The 18,364-nt window shown below is 49.2% G+C and overlaps 1 protein-coding gene across 1 annotated transcript in view; it reads right to left on the bottom strand.

Moving 5' to 3' along the window:
- Positions 1–18,364, bottom strand: part of LOC144107828 (uncharacterized) — a 126,761-nt gene that overhangs the window by 28,156 nt on the left and 80,241 nt on the right. The window contains exon 3 of the mRNA XM_077641036.1: positions 16,275–16,498. Coding sequence (XP_077497162.1) covers positions 16,275–16,498 — 224 coding nt within the window. The remainder of the gene's footprint in view (positions 1–16,274; positions 16,499–18,364) is intronic.

Genomic DNA, 18,364 nt, shown 5'->3' with positions numbered 1-18,364 from the left:
GCCCATCTTCAAAGGAAAATTTCCTCTCTTTTACTACTTTCGAATAACCTGTCCCCTCGCAATTGTTTCCTTGTTTGTTCGGCCTGGAAAAGCTCTTTATTCTTCGCCGCGGAACTTCAAAGAAAAACGAATTCGTAATTCGCGACAGAGCAGTCGAACTCGTGACGTCACGTAACCATGCGCCATCACTGGCCTAGTCATGCGTTACTATACGCCGCAGTGGTTTTGTAATTGTCCCCTTTTTGGTAAACTATTTTCTTTGCACTATTATTCACACAACTCAGGCAAATGTCTCACACACAAGTTTCGAGGCACAAGCAATTAAATTTAATAATAATAATAATTGGTCTTGGGGGAAAGGAAATGGCGCAGTATCTGTCCCATATATCGTTGGACACCTGAACCGCGCCGTAAGAAAAGGGATAAAGGAGGGAGTGAAAGAAGAAACGAAGAGAGAGGTGCCGTGGTGGAGGACTCCGGAATAATTTCGACCAGCTGGGGATCTTTAACGTGCACTGACATCGCACAGCTCACGGGCGTCTTAGCGTTTTTCCTCCATAAAAAACGAAGCCGCCGCGGTCGGGTTCGAACTCGGGAACTCCGGATCAGTAGCCGAGTGCTCTAACCACTGAGCCACCGCGGCGGGCCAATAAAATTTCTTCATGTCGGAATCATCACCAAAGTTGCATGTTGAGTTGCTAGTGCGCTTGCTATTCACTTTTTGAGAAATGTTCACATCGCATCCTTGAGAGGTCTCCATCGATCTACGCGGACTGAATAAAGATGCGGGATCACCCGAAAAAGATAAACGAAATATTAGCACTCATTTAAGTTTTTTCACATTCATTTGTCGACGCACAATTAGTTCATGAAACCAACTTCCCCGCGACATACCTGTGGCTGCACCAGATCCCGAAATTACAGCTGCATTTAAAGGTTACACTTGTTCTGCCCTTATATTGCTTGTGTGTACGATACATCGACTTTTGTGCAAAATAATCGATCCTTTTACCATGTTTTGGATTTCGTAGACATGCTGTGTGGACCGTGGTGATGTTCCTTTGTCTTAACCGGAATGTAATGTTTGAATCGTCCTCTTTATTGCCTGCGCTATTTTCTATAATGTTTTACTCAGCGCGATAGCTGCGAAAAATAAGTTTGCACCCCTCAGCTGCAATTTCCCTGTGGCCGAATGTATAGGTACAAACAAATTAAGATGTCGAACTTTTACAGTCACTTTAATCATTCCATTAACGGTACAGCTACCGATTACATTCCACCGTTCCGAAAAACTATGTAGGCAATCACCTTCCCTCCTCCTTGTCTGGTTTGTCTGTGATCTCAGGTGCCGCAGTTTGATATTATCTAATATGGCGAAGAAAAGCGATGGAAAACGATAACTAGAAAATTCTAATCTTACAGTTTGGCGTATTCGGTTCCATACTGCATGCAAGTATGACTGAACTACCTTTCTTTATGTATACGCTCATCTTTCGCCTGTTTATCTGTTCTTGTTGCAAACTCATTTTCCTCATCGTTTTATATCTACGCGCGCGCTTTTATATTGAATTGTGAGGGTTTAAAGTCCCAAAGCGGCTCAGGCTATGAGGGACGCCGTAGTGGAGGGCTCCGGAAATTTCGACCACCTGTGGTTCTTTAACGTGCACTGATAACGAACAGTACACGGGCCTCTAGAATTTCGCCTCCATCGAAATTCGACCGCCATGGACGGGATTGAACACGCGTCTTTCGGGACAGCATAAATAATAATAATATTTGGTTTTGGGGGAAAGGAAATGGCGCAGTATCTGTCTCATATATCGTTGGACACCTGAACCGCGCCGTAAGGGAAGGGATGAAGGAGGGAGTGAAAGAAGAAAGAGAAATAGGTGCCGTAGTGGAGGGCTCCGGCATAATTTCGACCACCTGGGGCTCTTTAACGTGCACTGACATCGCACAGCACACGGGCGCCTTAGCGTTTTTCCTCCATAAAAACGCAGCCGCCGCGGTCGGGTTCGAACCCGGGAACTCCGGATCAGTAGTCGAGCGCCCTAACCACTGAGCCACCGCGGCGGGTAGGCTATGAGGGACGCCGTAGTGGAGGGCTCCGGAAATTTTGACCACCTGTGGTTCTTTAACGTGCACTGGCAACGAACAGTACACGGGCCTCTAGAATTTCGCCTCCATCGAAATTCGACCGCCGCGGACGGGATTGAACACGCGCCTTTCGGGACATCAGCCGAGCGCCATAACCACTGAGCCACCGCGGCGGCCACGTATATATATATATATATATATATATATATATATATATATATATATATATATATATATATATATATATATATATATATATATATATATATATATATATATATATATATAGAGAGAGAGAGAGAGAGAGAGAGAGAGAGTAACGTCGCTTATAGACATCACTAGCTGTTATGCCGTGGTGACACTGCTGAATGGCTTGAATTAGGACGCCTCCATAGACGCAACGTGGCATCCAAGCGCTCTGCCTTGAATAAATAAATTCTGTCGCTCTGAATGCAAAATATCGTCATACAAACGACAATCGGTGTCGAGGCTATATCACGCATAAAAACGAAGACACAATCGTACGTGTAGGACCCAGAGCCGATGAGTTCGGCCTTCCTCCTTGAGTCGTACGACGAGACGTCCGTCCTCTCCTCCTTGAACGGAGCAGCGCCTCAAGGAAAATGTATGCAACCTTCGAGTGTCAGGAAATAGCGGGAGCGGCGCGCCCGTGTAACAAGCCGCACTTAGACGGAACGCGGAAACCACTTTGCGCGTCGCAACACATCCACAGAAGCGGGTGCGCGACCGCTTGTTCAGTACAGTCTGTAAATGTATAGAGGCGTGCACTGCACACAATCCTCGCGAAACCGGAGCGCAACGGCAGACAATGGCACAGGAGTCTGAGAACAAGGTGCAAACTTCTAACAAATTGAATAATAATAATTGGTTTTGGGGGGAAAGGAAATGGCGCAGTATCTGTCTCATATATTGTTGGACACCTGAACCGCGCCGTAGGGGAAGGGATAAAGGAGGGAGTGAAAGAAGAAAGGTAATGAAGAAAAAAACACGCTGCTATAGTAGCACGCAACCTATTAGAACAACAGTTCTATTAGGTTGAAATCCTGCGGTAAATTCACGTTTTTCGCAATTACCCTTGCGATAACTTTACATTGCAGAGGTATCTTTCTGTGCGTGCTGCATGGAACAATTTGCAATGTGGGATCTCCGCTTTTTTTTTTACCTAAATAATATAGCGCGATTTTTCTGTGTACATCATCATCATCAGCCTGACTACACCTACTGCAGGGCAAATGCCTCTCCCATGTCTCTCCAATTAACCCTGTCCTTTGTCAGCTGCGCCCACCCTATGCCTGCAAAATTCTTAATCTCATCCGCCCACCTAACCTTCTGTCGCCCCCTGTTACGCCTGCCTTCTTTTGGAATCCGCTCCGTTGCCCTTAAGGACCAGCGGCTATCTTGCCTTCTCATTACGTGTCCTGCCCAAGCCCATTTCTTTCTCTTGATTTCGACTAGGATCTCATTAGCCAGCGTTTGTTCCCTCACCCACTCTGCCCGCTTGCGGTCTCTTAACGTTACACCTATCATTTTGCTTTCCATGGCTCACTGCATTGTCCTTAAGTGTTACGCTTAACCCTTTAATGAAAGAGCAGTTGACAATAACGTTGTTGTTGTTGTTAGTGGCTATTTATTAACAAAATAAATGGAACGAAAAGATGTAGCCGCGGCATCGAAACCTGAAGCATGCTTCAGGTTTCGATGCCTGTCCTTTTATTCCCGCTAGTCGCAGCTCAGGTGCACCTGAGCTGCGACTAGCGGGAATAAAAGGACAGGGAGAGCGAAAGGAAAGGGGGGGGGGGGGGGGGAACGAAAACGGCCCAGAGGATAGATTTTCTATTGATAATGATTTGACAGCACAAAAAGACAGGACACAAAACAGCGTCTGTTTTGTGTCCTGTCCGTGTGGTACTGTATTTCCGTGCATGTAAACCAGGTAAACCATGAAATAGTGCAAAATTGCCCGGATAATAGTCTTAAATGAGCACTAAAGACAAATTGCAGCTGGTGTGTATCGATATCGATCACGGCGTTCTAACGACAAAAACATCACTCCCACAGTAAACGGAGCTTTTCTAAGCTAGAAAAGACCAAAAATACGAAATACTGGTGTCGCCGCCAGTGGCCGATTTCGCAAGTAGACTACGCGCGTCGACACAGAATTCTTGTTCGGATCTCTGAGGCTATACCACATCGCCATACTTTAAAGCGGTAGCAATCGGTCCTTCTCGGTGTAGATGTCTCGAGTTTGAACCAAATGGCGTGAAAATTTCTAAATTGAAGATTTCCAGCCGTAAATGCGTCTTTCCTTGCCAGAAAAACGTTAACGTGGCCAGAAGGAGCCATATAATCAGTTTTTGCTGAAAAAGATTTTGCTGTATAGTGTTGTCCTGGATTGGCCTTTAACATGGTGTGTTATTCCGCCGGCAGTAAATGAAATCGACACTTCAATGTTTCACTCTGTGAACAAGTCAGAGGAATCAAAATTCTTACACATCATTTCATCTCGTGATTAGGCCGCCTTTTTTTACGTAACAGTAAGGAAGGCGTTTACAGCCGACTATTTCCTTGTTAAGGAGGGGCAGTCTGCGGCCGTCATGAATGTGGGAGGGGCTTCAGATAACGCGTGTTCCTTGTCCCTTATCTTCTGCTGTGCTGCGGTTTCGCCAGCGGTGAACCGACAAGCCGAGATTTCAACGTTGTAAACCTAAGAATTAAATAACCAGTTGGCAACAGTGGGCCATATTTCGCGGCGTCCCGAATTACTCCGCTGACCAACCACAACAGTAAATGAAGTCAGCTTTTTGATGTTCGACTTTATATACAACGCAAACCAGATGCATCGAATTTTTTAACCTTATAAGTTCATTTAATAGTTGGCACTGAGTTTAGATAACAAGCAAAGTTTTAACAGCGGACTACTTTTTACCTCGGAAGAATTATATGCGGTGGTCACTGCAGACTTAAGTTGCACCCGACTATGGGAAACCTGCGCTGCCAAGGTGGCACTGCAATTGTTCCATTCGGTGACTCAAAACTGCTTTTGTGAGCCGCTTGAGCCACTGCAAACGCGACAACACATTCTGCGCGATTAGATACCCGCGTTTGGCTGACAGCATTCATTGCCTAGCTTCTCTCGGCGTAGCCCAGATAGCTGACGCACGGCACGTGCGCCTCCGGCAGAGCGCGGAGGCTCACGCCAATAAGCGCCTGAAGGTGGCGCGGAAAAGTACTAACAGTACTACCCAAAACTGCTTGCTCTTCTCGCTAGGCAGTGTGTTATGGCGCTGCAATCGGCACCGCAAACTTCAGCGCAAGTTCCCCATAGCGTACTGCACGGAACTTCGCTCGTCGATCGAGGTGTGTAGAACTGGACACGCCGTGGCTTTTCCCCCTCTCTTTCTCTGCCGACCGCGGCAGCGCGACCTCGGCACCTAGACAAGCGGTACTTGTCCGCCGTCTCACGCCTCGGTGCTCGAGAAAGGTCACCGCGTCCGTGCACGACAGTGCCATACGTGCGCCGCGTCCTCCCAGTTGAAGCACCCTCGCGCGGTGCCTGATTGGCTGACTGACAGCTGCGAGGCCTAACAATGTTGCCTACGCTGTTGCTTCGTCGTCGTCGAACGTGCATGCACGCTCCTCTGGCGTTAAGCCGCCTCCACTTGTGACGCCGCGGTTGCGGCAGTTAGCGCGAGCGGGGTTCATTCTGGTTAGCGGCGATCGAGGTCTGCCGGCCTTCGCGCCTCTCTCTCGTCTTGGTCGCATAAAAGTGATGGATAAACGCCTCCGTCTGACACAACCGGCGCCGCGCCTCCATGATGGGGTGAACTGGCTCGTTAGCGCCGAACGGAGCTCGAGGTCACGAGTTCGACTCCCGGCAGCGGCGACAAATGCGATTTGATGCGGGCGATGCAAATATAAAAAAGAACAAGCGAATATGTACTGAAAGAACAGCGGATGGTCGAAGTTATTCCGGGGCCCTTCACTATACGTGTCGCTGCTAAACACTCATTAGCCTATATAGCAGTATACACAAAGGGAATATGCTGTCTTCTAGCGCACTCATTTTTAAGGGTGGGGTATACTACCAAAGCCCGAGGGGTAGATTACCGTCAATAAAAATGCAGAATACCTACGGTTGACACCGGAAACAAATTCCTTCTTCAAAACATGCGAAGTTTCAGCAGTGACGAAGATTTTTACCGAGGTTGAATTCAACCTCCTTTACTTGCTGGCATCAAAACCTCCGATGCCGCGCAAAAAAGCATCCTCCCATTTCCAATAAAAGTTGTTTCCATCCATCCACTGCAAACTGCATCAAGTTACTGTGCTTTGCAGTGTGAATATGCCTCCGTTTCCAAGGGTAAGCATTCCGTACATTTAGTGATCGAAGCCTACTCCGGGACTTGGGCAACATATGTCTTCCCCTAACGGGGAGTGCATAAAAGGATAGGTTACTCCCTTTTAACTCCCATATAGGCTTGTTCGTATCTAGAGTGCACTGTACTGTACAGTACTGTGATGTCCTTACCCTTCCCCTAACGAGGAGTGCATTAAAAGGTAGGGGTGTGTGGGGCCAAACCAAACAGTCTACAGACGAGAAGCACTTCTTTTGAACGGTGAGAGGCGCTGTTGACCTGCGGTAACCTGGAGGACCGACGGTCCCTCACACAACAGGTCCGCAGGGCAGCTCAAGCCAGTGGAGCCCTGGAATGAGGGCCCCACCCATAAGCTCGCCCAACTTCACTTCACAGTAATAAAGTTTTTCCTCCTCCTCCCATTTTACTGCCATATAGGCTTGTTCGTATCTAGAGTGCACTGTACTGTACAGCACTGTGATGTGATGTCCAGTACACTTAATCGGGACTCCGAACTCCGCGCACTGAAACCGGAAAATACTTAGTACCAGTTACTTGGCGAGTTCGTATTTCTCAATAGGTGCAGGCAACTTCGGAAAATGTTCTCTCCCACCTACATATACTTAGCAAGATGTATCCTACACAGTATAGGAACACATGCCCGTGGTGCGGGGCAACCCCCACGCTTTACCATATAACCTGGGAGTGTAAGCGAAACTACACGTTCCACCAACACAAAACCCCGAGTGCGGAGCAGTGGGAGAGCCGGCTCACCAGCTGCGAGCTCGCCGCCCAAAGGGCAATGGTGCAGCACGCAAGCGAAGCAGCGCGACTCAGGGGAGCCCTGGACTAGGGGCCCAACCCTGCTTTGAAGGTCAAGAGCCTGCAGTGATGAAGACGAAGACCGAACACTAAACCCTTAATGGACCAAATAAAGTCTCTCTCTCTCTCTCTCTCTCTCTCTCTCTCTCTCTCTCTCTCTCTCTCTCTCTCTCTCTCACCGCTGATAAATTTGCTGCCGGTCTTGTTTCGCACTCCCGCCTTCCATCTTGGCGATTTTGTGCATGACGCAGACTAGCAGCAGCCCGGAGCTAATCAGACAGCAAAATTCCGATTTATCCTCAAGATGTGGAATATCTCTACCGCCATATATCTAGCAGACGGACGTCTGTTTAAGATTGATTGTGTCTTCCATCCGAGGGCTCAGCCGACATGGGGTGCCAAGAGGGGGCAACACTATCGCTGCGCTGCCCACTGCACAGTGCCCGGGCCGGTCTGCAGATAGCGAAGCGCGCTGCAAAAATACGTTCAAGAAGAGAGGGGGCGAAGGTTGCCTTCAAGGTCAAGCTGGGTGTCAGTGATGCGGCAGGGCTGCCCGAGAGCTGCTTAAGTCACGCGTCTGTAAACGAACCCGATGCTTCTTCTGGCACGCTTTCCTTCTGCCTAGGCTCCCTGACCTCTGGTGTGTCCCGGTCATTTATCCTCTTGTTTTGGAACTTTTACGGCGTTCACACTTCGACTTGACGCACGAAATGGTCTTCAGTTCTTGAGATCGTTTTTTTAAAGCGATATTTATTGCCTCAGGGCAATAAATATAGTATATCGGGTAGATCGGGGGGCATATGGTTGCTGTACACAGCGCCCCCCTCCACTGCAACCATCGCCGTCTGAAAATGGCTTCCCTCCACACACTCGCTTAATACTCGATTCTAGCGGTTCGGTTGTTGGAAGAAACCGCGCCCTGATGAATTGGACCCGTTTCGTACAGGATAACGATGCCGCATAGATAACAACGCGAGATAACGGAAGCAGCCATCGCCCTGATGCCGGATCTTCAGCGGCTTCTCTCGAGCCTTGCTGCTGCGTTTTCTTTTTTTTTTTCATCTCTGGTGCAATTTATGACGCGCTCCGCAAACGCTTTCATCGGGTTAAGCGATGTGGTGCGACTTGGGGAAACCATTCCCAGAACTCCCGGCTTCTTAGAAGCGAAACCACACCGCGAGTCGTCGCGGCTTGCACTACGCACGCGCTGTTTGGAGCGTAATGCATGTGACGCTGGCGTCGTTCCAGCCATGTGTACTTTTAAATGACGCCTTTTTTTTTTCTGAGATCATATCTTCGTCGACAAGCGACACAACTTACATGTGTGCGCCTCCATTCGATCTGCTACTCTGGAACTTCCAATACGTTCTCTCTCATCACTGTTCTTTTTTTTCTTTCTCTCTCTCTCTCTTTTACTTACTTTTTTTTTTCTCGTTCCATCCGACCGAGGCTCCCGAGAAAAGCGGCTCGGCAGCGGAGCATATTACAATTTCAAATTTCGAAGCCGCCGGCAACACAAGTCGGGACTGATTTCTCATCGCGTCGTTGCGTGCATGCATTTGCGCTGGTTGCGCCACACAGCGGCCGTCGCTGCCCCGACAGGCATGCATCACCCAAGCGCCTGACTGCGTCCACTGATGGCGCTGTGCTTGGCGGTGTGCGACACATCTCACGGATCGGCCTCCGCAACGCGACAGCCTTGAAAAGAAGGCGCGACTGGCTTTGCGAAGATACTCGTGCGTTGGGGCGTGGGTGGTACCGATATGAGTGCAACGCATCGAAGAACTTGTCTCGCGAGATTCCACAGATATATCGCTCGGTGTGGAAGAAATGTGGTGCAGTTTGGATCGAGCCTGGCTGTTTTTCGGTACGAGTTCCTTGTGTGTTTGTCGTGTCGGTTAGTCTCCAGGAGTGTTCGATAATATTAGCACACGTGGATCCTGCAGACGAACCAAATATAACAGACGAAGTGAAGATGCTGATTCTTTCCAAAAGACTCGCGGGAGCTTTCGCTTCGATGTTGTCGCTAGTGGCACGCCCTTATAGGTGGAGAGTTATAATCTAGAAGGCTTTATCACAACTGTAGGAAAGAAGGAGGAAGGGGGGTACTTCGACCTGAAATGGCTTATCTCGCTGAAATGTCCGCGCAACCTGGTTATCACAAAAACATTTCACAACTTTACTAGTTGCAGTAGTAGTATTAAGATAGGTGTAGTAGTAGCGGATGTAGTAATAGCAGTAGTCGCAGTCCTAGCAGTAGTTGTTCTACTAGCAGGTGTAGTATTTCTCAAGAGATGACTGCCAAAGGCACATGTCTTAACGAAGCCGTTTTCTTCGAAATGTCTCCCTTCACTGAAGTCGAAACCGTTCACTGAAAACCTTTTATCAAGCCTCTGCCTTGTGTTATCATGACGATGACGATGAGCCTCCCGCTCATCATCATCGCCACGGCACGATGATTCTAGGTGGGGTATAAACGCCTCCTGATAACGTTACGCAGAGCTTCTTGTCAATAGGAATGACACGGTGGACAAGTTGGTTTTCATTAAGAGCCTTGGACCATAACTGATTCCTGTCCGGCGGAGTAGTATATCAAACTACACTTGATTATTTCTGCAGCAACAGCGGCCACTCCGAAGACCCATTGTCTCCACACGTTTGCCGACAACCATCGGCTTACGTAAATGCAACGTAACGCGTTCAGTTCCAGCAGTCTGTATAGCGCTGTAACCTAACTGCGTGCAGGGGCGGCGTGCATTCGCTGACAAAGCCTTTCCGAGCCTATGAGTGACGCCTTTTGTTTTTCCAACCTCTCGACGGTTCGTTTTTCATTCGCCCTGCGCCATCTGTCATCACCTGTGGCGCCCTCTCGCGTTGGAAAGCACGAAGAGAAAGGCACAGAAAACGAACACCAATGAAAAAAGCGTCGATTTGTGCCACGGGGGCACAGCCCGTGCTGTATACGCTAGCTGCGAAGCAGACGAAAAGGAATCGTGACTCGGCTTCGCTACAGAGAATCGCACGAGGAACGCAAGAGGTGGGGGGGACTCGCCTAGAACAGTGAGCAAACAAGAGAGCAAGATAAAATAGATCGACCCAACAACAATCCGGAGAGAGAGAGAGAGACAGAATAAGAAAAACAAGGCATAAGAGAAGAAAAGAAAGATGGCGGTAAAGCGAGTAAGCGTGCCTGTACCCGTATCATAGCTCGCGCGTGTGTCTGTACGTCGAAAACAATGAAAGTCCTTCTCCCCCGACACACACTCCTTTCGCCTGAAAACGCCGCGAAGTTTCTTTTTTCTTCTTCTTTCATTTTCTTTCCTTCTCTTTCGTGCAGAGAGAGGCACGGCACTTTTCCCGAGCGTGCAAGGACGCTTGGAGGAGGCATTCGGCGCTGTGTACAGCAGCAACCAACAAACGCGGCACTTTGGTTCAACTGCGCTTTCTATCTATGCCCTCTCTCGCTCATTCCGCCTTTCTCTCTCCTTCTCTATGCGCTATTCCTGTTTTCCCTTTGTTCTGAGCTGCGCTTAAAACTACTACCGCTGGCAGCGGAACAACGCCCATCTTGACTGACGACGCGCAGTATGGCAGGCGTGTGCGCGCCGCCGCGGTTTCGTAACAGGCCGTTTTACCCATTGCTGCGTTTGGCTTTCGAAGAGCCGCTGAACGGGTGCCGAGTGCTTTTTCTTTGTCTTTGGCCGCCCGTATACTGCCGCGAAAATTGTTTTCGGAGCGCACTGCTAACGATAACTCCGTGATGTCTAAGCACGCGCGCACACAAAATGCGCCTGACGCGAAGGGCCTTACTGAAGCTTTTTTTATTTTTTCGGGGCTAAAAGCCGTATACGTTTGGCGTGGGCGGACAGAACTGCTGGCCTTGTTTTCACCTCCGTCACGTTAGTTTTCCCATTGGTGTGAAACGCGACTGCGTGGCCGCACGCATTCCAGCTGGTTGTAATTCCCCTTTTGTGTTTGCGAGCAAGAAAAAAAGTCATGCAAACAAATTCGCTTCATGCGGAAAACAATGCGTTAGCATTAGTATCCCCCTCTGACTGTGGCGGGCGGCGCGATCCAGTTCATCAATCAGCGTTTGGCATGCCGTACCCCCTCTCCACTTTCCTACCCCTCCCCTCGACTGCGCTGAGCGTCCGCAGCTTCGCTCTCACCACCCGATGCCTCCCACCGACTGGTCCTCCCTTCGACACTCTCCTTTCCCTCTGCCCTCTCCATCTATCCTCTCTCATTCCATCACCCTCTCTCCACTTTGTCTCCTCTACCCCGACGCCAACGACTGACACTTTTTCTCTGTGGTGAGGGTTATAATGCTAACGCATTAAAAAAAGCATGGAGTGGCGGAGACGATGTGATTGCCGAGAAAAATGACGTTTAGTGGCCTCACGTCACGTGTTCGTACTTTTGGTTGAAGAAAAGCAGCCTGAGGGCATCAAAAGCGGAGTTAACTTGCTTTCACTGATGACCGAGCACGTCGGCCATTTGCAAGGTCTGCAACGACTGGTTAGCGAAAAAAAAGATAATATGCAATACGTGTACATGATTGAAACGCATTCTGGCAGAACAGGACGCATTTGGGGCCCTGGTTCGAATAGTAACGGCACAAAAGAAAATCAACTAAAACACACGAACAGTGAATACACTGAATGACTTCTTTTGCCGCCTTCTTTTGTTGTCATGTTTCTCTTGCGTCCCAGGTGTATTCTGTTTTGGTGTAGCCACCTCCCCGTGAAACTCCTTTTTCTTTTGCATTTTCCCATTCCTTGCCTGTCTCTTCGTTTGAACGTTTCTGATAATAAGGACCATCAGAACTTGACCTCATCAAGTAGGAGCTGCCTAGGCTGGCTAAATCATACAACCGCTAGGGGAAGTGCGAAGCTCTGATGACTAGCTCGCGTAAGCCAGGCGAGATCTCTCCGGTGTCAGTGAACTCGCCGACGTTGCGCTGACTCCGCTGCGCGCCATCTAGCGATTAGTCAGCGGGAAGAGGGAAAAATCACGAAAAAAAGAGAATAAGACCGAGTTAATGGAAGCGACACCTGAGGCGTTTATCCGAGCGACGAGATTTCTTGATACGCAGAGAGATCCGTCACTGTCCGCCGCACCTCCCGGACTCGGGAAAACGTGTGGCGTGCAAGGTGCCAGGGAAAGCTGGCAATATGCCCTCGGCGCCCCGTTGTATATCATGCTCTCGAGAGCTTAGGTCGGCGCACTTACGTTGACAGAAAACGCGCACACATGTTTGTCCCTCCAATTACACGCATTCTTTTCATGCCTTTAGGGCAGTTTCTGACAACGCCTTCTAGAGAGGGGCTGTTGCTAGTAAAAGAGCGACAACGTATAGTTACAAAGTGTGGGCTGCTCCACAGACGACCGCGAGCGCTGGATGCGTGGCGCAAGCTGGTGTTGTAGCATGTGGGGTGTGCTTTTTAATTATCATTTCGGTCAGAGTAACGCTAAAGCGGACTCACTGTTTCGCGAGATTTCATTCGCGGCAAATTCTGCAAAAGCCCGCCGCGGTGTCTCAGTGGATAAGCGTTCGGCTACTGATCCGGAGTTCCCGGGTTCGAACCCGACCGCGCCGGCTGCGTTTTTATGGAGGCAAAACGCTAAGGCGCCCGTTTGCTGAGCGATGTCGGTGCACGTTAAAGATCCCCAGGTGGTCGAAATTATTCCGGAGCCCTCCACTACGGCACCTCTTTCTTCCTTCTTTCACTCCCTCCTTTATCCCTTCCCTTGCGGAGCGGTTCAGGTGTCCAACGATATATGAGACAGATACTGCGCCATTTCCTTACCTCCCAAAACAATTATTATTATTAAATTCTGCAAAACGAGAAGAGTTTTTCGTACGGCCATACAGCCGAGCTCAGTGCACGCCCGTGTGTAGGAGTGAGGGGTATGGTGCCATTTAGACAAGCGTATTGCCAGCGTTGTCTCCGTTCCCTTCACGGATACTTGCTCATGCATGACGTGTGCAGCCAGTGTTTTCTTTTATCGAGTTTATATTTACGGCTTTCTTTGTTGCTGTGGTTGCATACAATTTGTACAGGCATGCCGAGTCGAGGAGTGGCAGACTCCTGTTGCCACGCCTCGTGGACATAATTTACAACGTTTGTATCTCCAAATAAATAAATAAATAAATAAATAAAAAATTAATAAATGTTTTCCTTTTCTAATTTTCTTTTATTTATTTTATTCTTATTGACGTTCCATTAAATACGGTTATTTGTACTTTGAATGCACAATGCTAGTGTATTCTCTTTCGGACTCACAGTTTTCTTTCTCTTTTTTGAATTTTTTAGCATTTATTTTGAATTCTAGCATTTTATTGAATTTTCCAGCAGTTATTTTTCTTTTAACCTTGTCTCCTTTCTTGTCCTGCTTCTTTGTGTTTTCTGCTCCATACTGCCTTCGCCATGTTTTTTTCACTACTGTGACTTTAGTTGTATTCTATAGTGCAGCAGTAACGCCCGTGTTTCTTTTTAACAGGTTTTTTTACCTGGAAAATTTGCCTTTTGCCGTTATTTCCCCCATTTATTTTTCACTTGACACTAAGCCTACTAAAAATTGCTGCTCCGAATTTCTCAAATCTTCATTCAGTTCCTTTTTAATTAAATGAGAGTATAGTTCTGTGGGTTCCACGAGGCAGAACCTGCTGCGGCGTGACACCGACGCAATTGTGTGCGCAGTCCTCGTGTATGACATAAATTAGACCAACTTGGTGTAAAGGTCCCCTGATATCTCCGAATAAAGGTCTAATGACGTCCCTCAATCGCGCATGGTCGAGTTTGGAAGATTGGAGACAGCCGCCGTAGACCCCAAATACCATAGCAATTAGGCGACGTTGTGTCTCATGTGCTTGAATAGGGACGTTTTTGTGTCTTACCTTTAAGCAACAATATGGACCACTTTACTGTTGCAAGCTCTGAGCGTTTAAAAGAGACACGCATGATGGTAAGCTTGCGAGGTAAGGTACCTTTCCTCAGCGGACACAGTGACCTTCAGGGAAACGGGTTGCATTTTACAGAGCAGCGCCGGTTATAGCAGCGCGTTGTGCAGAGCTCCAAGGACGTCAGACTGCTGGAAACAGCCAGCGTTTACGCCGTTTCATGCCAAGCTTGACGAATTGACTTCGAGGAAAACGGCAGACCTCGATGACGAACAGTGCGCGCGTATAACAGGCTAAACAGCGGCAGTGGCGAGATCGACTCCGGTAAACACGGTCAGTTGGTATCGCTGGGCCTGCATGGTGAAAAACACTGCGCTACTGAAGCAGACCCACCGCGGTGGCTCAGTGGTTAGCGCACTCGGCTACTGATCCGGAGTTCCCGGGTTCGAACCCGACTGTGGCGGCCGCGATTCGATGGAGGCGAAACGCTAAGGCGCCCGTGTTCTGTGCGATGCCAGTGCACGTTAAAGATCCCCAGGCGGTCGAAATTATTCCGGAGAGCATACGGCACTTCTTCTTTCACTCCCTCCTATATCCCTTCACTTATGACGCGGTTCAGGTGTGCGCCCATACAGGTACTGCGCCATTTCCTTCCTTCAAAAACCAATTTTCATTTACATTTTTTTACTGAAGCAGGACGCAAATATTTTATTGAAACACGCCGTATTTTTCCGTCTCTCCTTTTCGCGATTATTTTTTTTTTATTTTTTTCAGCAGTTTGATCAGGTTGCCCAATTTGGATGAGCTCCTTAGTTGCTAGTGGCTTCCTTTACTGTAAAAGCATTTATTTTACGTCGTGATATCACTGATGTCTCTGTCACACTTTGCACTCTCACAACTGGAAGGAACTAAAAGCGCCAGAGAGGACGAACTGCTCTCCCGAAAAAATTACTCCCTCAAATGGCAACCATTCCTCCTTTGGTGACTAACTGCAAGGGACGTCCGCTACAGCTATAGCCTCTCCGCGGACTAACTGCACGACGCTAGGAATGAATGGTGCTGTTAGTCCCATTTTAGCCGTTTTTAGCTCCGATGCATGCGCATGGAGAACGTGTTTTGCATACGCCCTGTTCTATGTGCGGGCAGCCAGTAGCTTTGCGCCATCCAAAGTTTCAGATAATCAGCACTATGAGGCATGTGTTAGTCTGAACAGTGCTGAGGATGTGTGCCTGTTTCGAGTTGAGTCACGCTTTCTGTCACGCTGTTCCGTCAGAGTGGAAGCGACAGGAGAGTCGTAATCATCAGCCACCTACGTCCACTGCAGGACAAACACCTTCCTCAGTGATCCACAATTTATCCTGTCCTGTGTCATCTGCGGCCACCTTATCCCTGCGAACTTCCTAATCCCATCGGTCCACCTGACTCTCTCCCGCTTCCTGCACACGTCTGCTTCCGCTTGGAATCCACTCCGTTACCCTTGAGAACTATCGATTCGCAGTCGAAAAAACGACAGAATCGCGCCCAAAATACGGCAAGATGTTCTGTCGTAACGACTGATTTTTTTCTATATTTTTCTGTCGTTCTGTTGTTACGACAAGGGACAGCACAATACCGCAGAAAATTCTCTTGTCGTTGCATTTAACATTTCTGTTGTTACAAGTCTCACCTTATAAAAGCGGTGTATAGAGCTCTCATGAACTCTATTGACTTTCTATAGATATTTCCTTTTGCCTGTTCAGTCTGCACACAAAAGCCTACTAAAAGTGTATGGCCATATAACTCTGTAGATTGTATATAGACTCTATAGGATTTGTGCTGCCTATAGACTATTCTCTAGGATTTGTCTATAGATAGTCTAAAGACGTTATAGACAAAAATCTACGGACAGTCTATAGACTGTGTAAAGAAATTTTTTAAAGGCCAGGTCAAAAGTACTACAGAAAATCGGTTGTGATGACAGGAAATTTCCATTATTTTTTTACTAGATGTTACTAGGTTGTCTTTTCTTGTTATTTACATACTCATATGTCCATGCCCAACAAGGCAGCGAGTATGCTCGGCTAATGCCGACGTACCTTCCTGCGCACACCGCAGTAGAGCGAGTCCCCCGGCGTCGAGAGGAGCGAGATGCGGAGCGAGGTGTTCCGGCCTCCGGAGCCGTAGGCGATGCAGGGGCTCCGCCGGAGCTCCTTCACGATGCCCCTCGGGTCGCTGGTGTCCCGCGTGTGCAGGATCCCCTGGAAGGGCTCCTCCGTCAGCACCGAGATGGTCATGAAGCCCTTGTCGCAGCTCGCCGACACTGCGTGCAAAGGCCGTGCGTGCGTTAGAACGGAACAACTTCCCACGGGAGGCTTCTGAACGAGGCTCTCTCCTATGGTAGCCGAAACGTCACTCCATTTGCCTTTTGGCAAAAAAAAAAATGAAAATTGGTTTTTGGGGAAAGGAGATGGCGCAGTATCTGTCTCATATATCGTTCGACACCCTAACCGCGCCGTAAGGGAAGGGATAAAGGAGGAGCGAAAGAAGAAAGGAAGAAAGAGGTGCCGTAGTGGAGGGCTCCGGAATAATTTCGACCACCTGGGGATCTTTAACGTGCACTGACATCGCACAGCACAGGGGCGCCTTTTGCGTTTCGCCTCCATCGAAACGCCGCCGCCGCGGTCGGGTTCGAACCCGGGAACTCCGGATCAGTAGTCGAGCGCCGTAACCACTGAGCCACCGTGGCAAGTTCTCTTGGCCGGCGCAGTTTTTGTTCTTCGTTACGTACCATCCCGACCAAACGGGCTTCCGTGAAACTCCGTTTCAATGAATTTATTGATGATCGATTTGTGGAGGAGCAGTTAGTTGTACACGGTCGGTGTAAAGAGATAGACCCGGTACAGTCGGGAACAAAAGTCTGCGGACCACGCGTTCCTCAAAGCCGATAGCTCCATTATTAGCCGGCGGCTGGAGACCACACTAGTGGAGATGAAAGGACAAAATTTTGACTTTGACCTCCACAGGCGTGGTTTCCAGCCGCCATTGTTACGTTTCGCCTACAACGCGCGGTATAGCCGGCGCGGATGCAACGGACGCCGCGGCTTCGTTCATCGCGGCCGCAACGCCTTCCCGCCAAGCGCGTCCAGGCAGGTTTCAGTGCCACGTGTCGTCGTGCGTGCGTGTGTGTGTGTGTGTGTGCATGTTTTGCCCACGCTTGTCAAAGCGCGGCAGCCGGGGAGAGGATCTCCCCAACTGGGAGGCGAGGAGGTCTGACCGGCGCCGGCCTGGCGGACGCGCCCGTCACGCCTGAACATGTTCAAGCGTCGCCGTATCGGATGACTCTTCCCAAGCCGTTCCCTCTTGCCCTCGACTCCGAAGGTATAAAACGCCGCTGCCCCAGACGCCGAGAGAGACTTCGATTTCGCCCTTCGAGTAACGTGGTCGCCCTGACCGGCTGCTCTTTTGAGATGCCAGAATAAACAAGTTGTTCTGTTGCCAGTCGACTCATCCTTTGCCGGCACCTTCGGATGTTTCCAGCTTTGCCCCAGGCCGCCAGGCCAACGCTACCCTTGGGGCTTGCAACCCAGATGCAACAACTGGTTGCCAGCGGTGGGATCCCGACAACGGAGGCCAGCAGCGAAGATATGCGGTCAACTGTACGCTGAGCAGCACAACGACCATCCGGGAGCAGTGCAACGAGCCCTGTGTGATGACTGGTTGCCTGCAGCGGAACGACTGCGCTGAATTCTTGGCTGCGAGGTTTGGTGAGTGCGGGACTTTCTTCTTCTGAGTTTTGCCAGGCTTTTGTTAGTGTCAGAAACAGAGCTGGTAATTGTGTTGTCGTTGCTGCCGGGTTAGTTTGCGGCAAGACAATAGTAGGCAGTAGAGAAAGCAGCATTCGGAGCAGCCATGGATTTGAAGTCGTTGCGCAAACCGAAATTGCTGGAGCTTGCAAGAGAGTTGGGTCTGGATGTCTCAGACAAACTCAGAAAACCAGAACTGCTAAGGGCTATTCTTGAGTTGGAGGCTGAGGATGACGAGCTGTCGGAATGCCTTGAGACCATTGAGGAGAGGGAACAAAAAGAAAAAGAGAAAAACGAGCGCGAACGTAAAGAGCAAAAAGAGAAAGACGAGCGCGAACGTAAAGAACAAAAAGAGAAAGAAGAGCGCGACCACGCTTTAGAAA

This window comes from Amblyomma americanum, chromosome 10 (genome assembly GCF_052857255.1).
Source record: "Amblyomma americanum isolate KBUSLIRL-KWMA chromosome 10, ASM5285725v1, whole genome shotgun sequence".
NCBI classification, from domain to species: Eukaryota; Metazoa; Arthropoda; class Arachnida; order Ixodida; family Ixodidae; genus Amblyomma; species Amblyomma americanum.
Note: the sequence above shows the minus strand (reverse complement) of the source record. Positions and strands in the feature narration are given on the sequence as shown.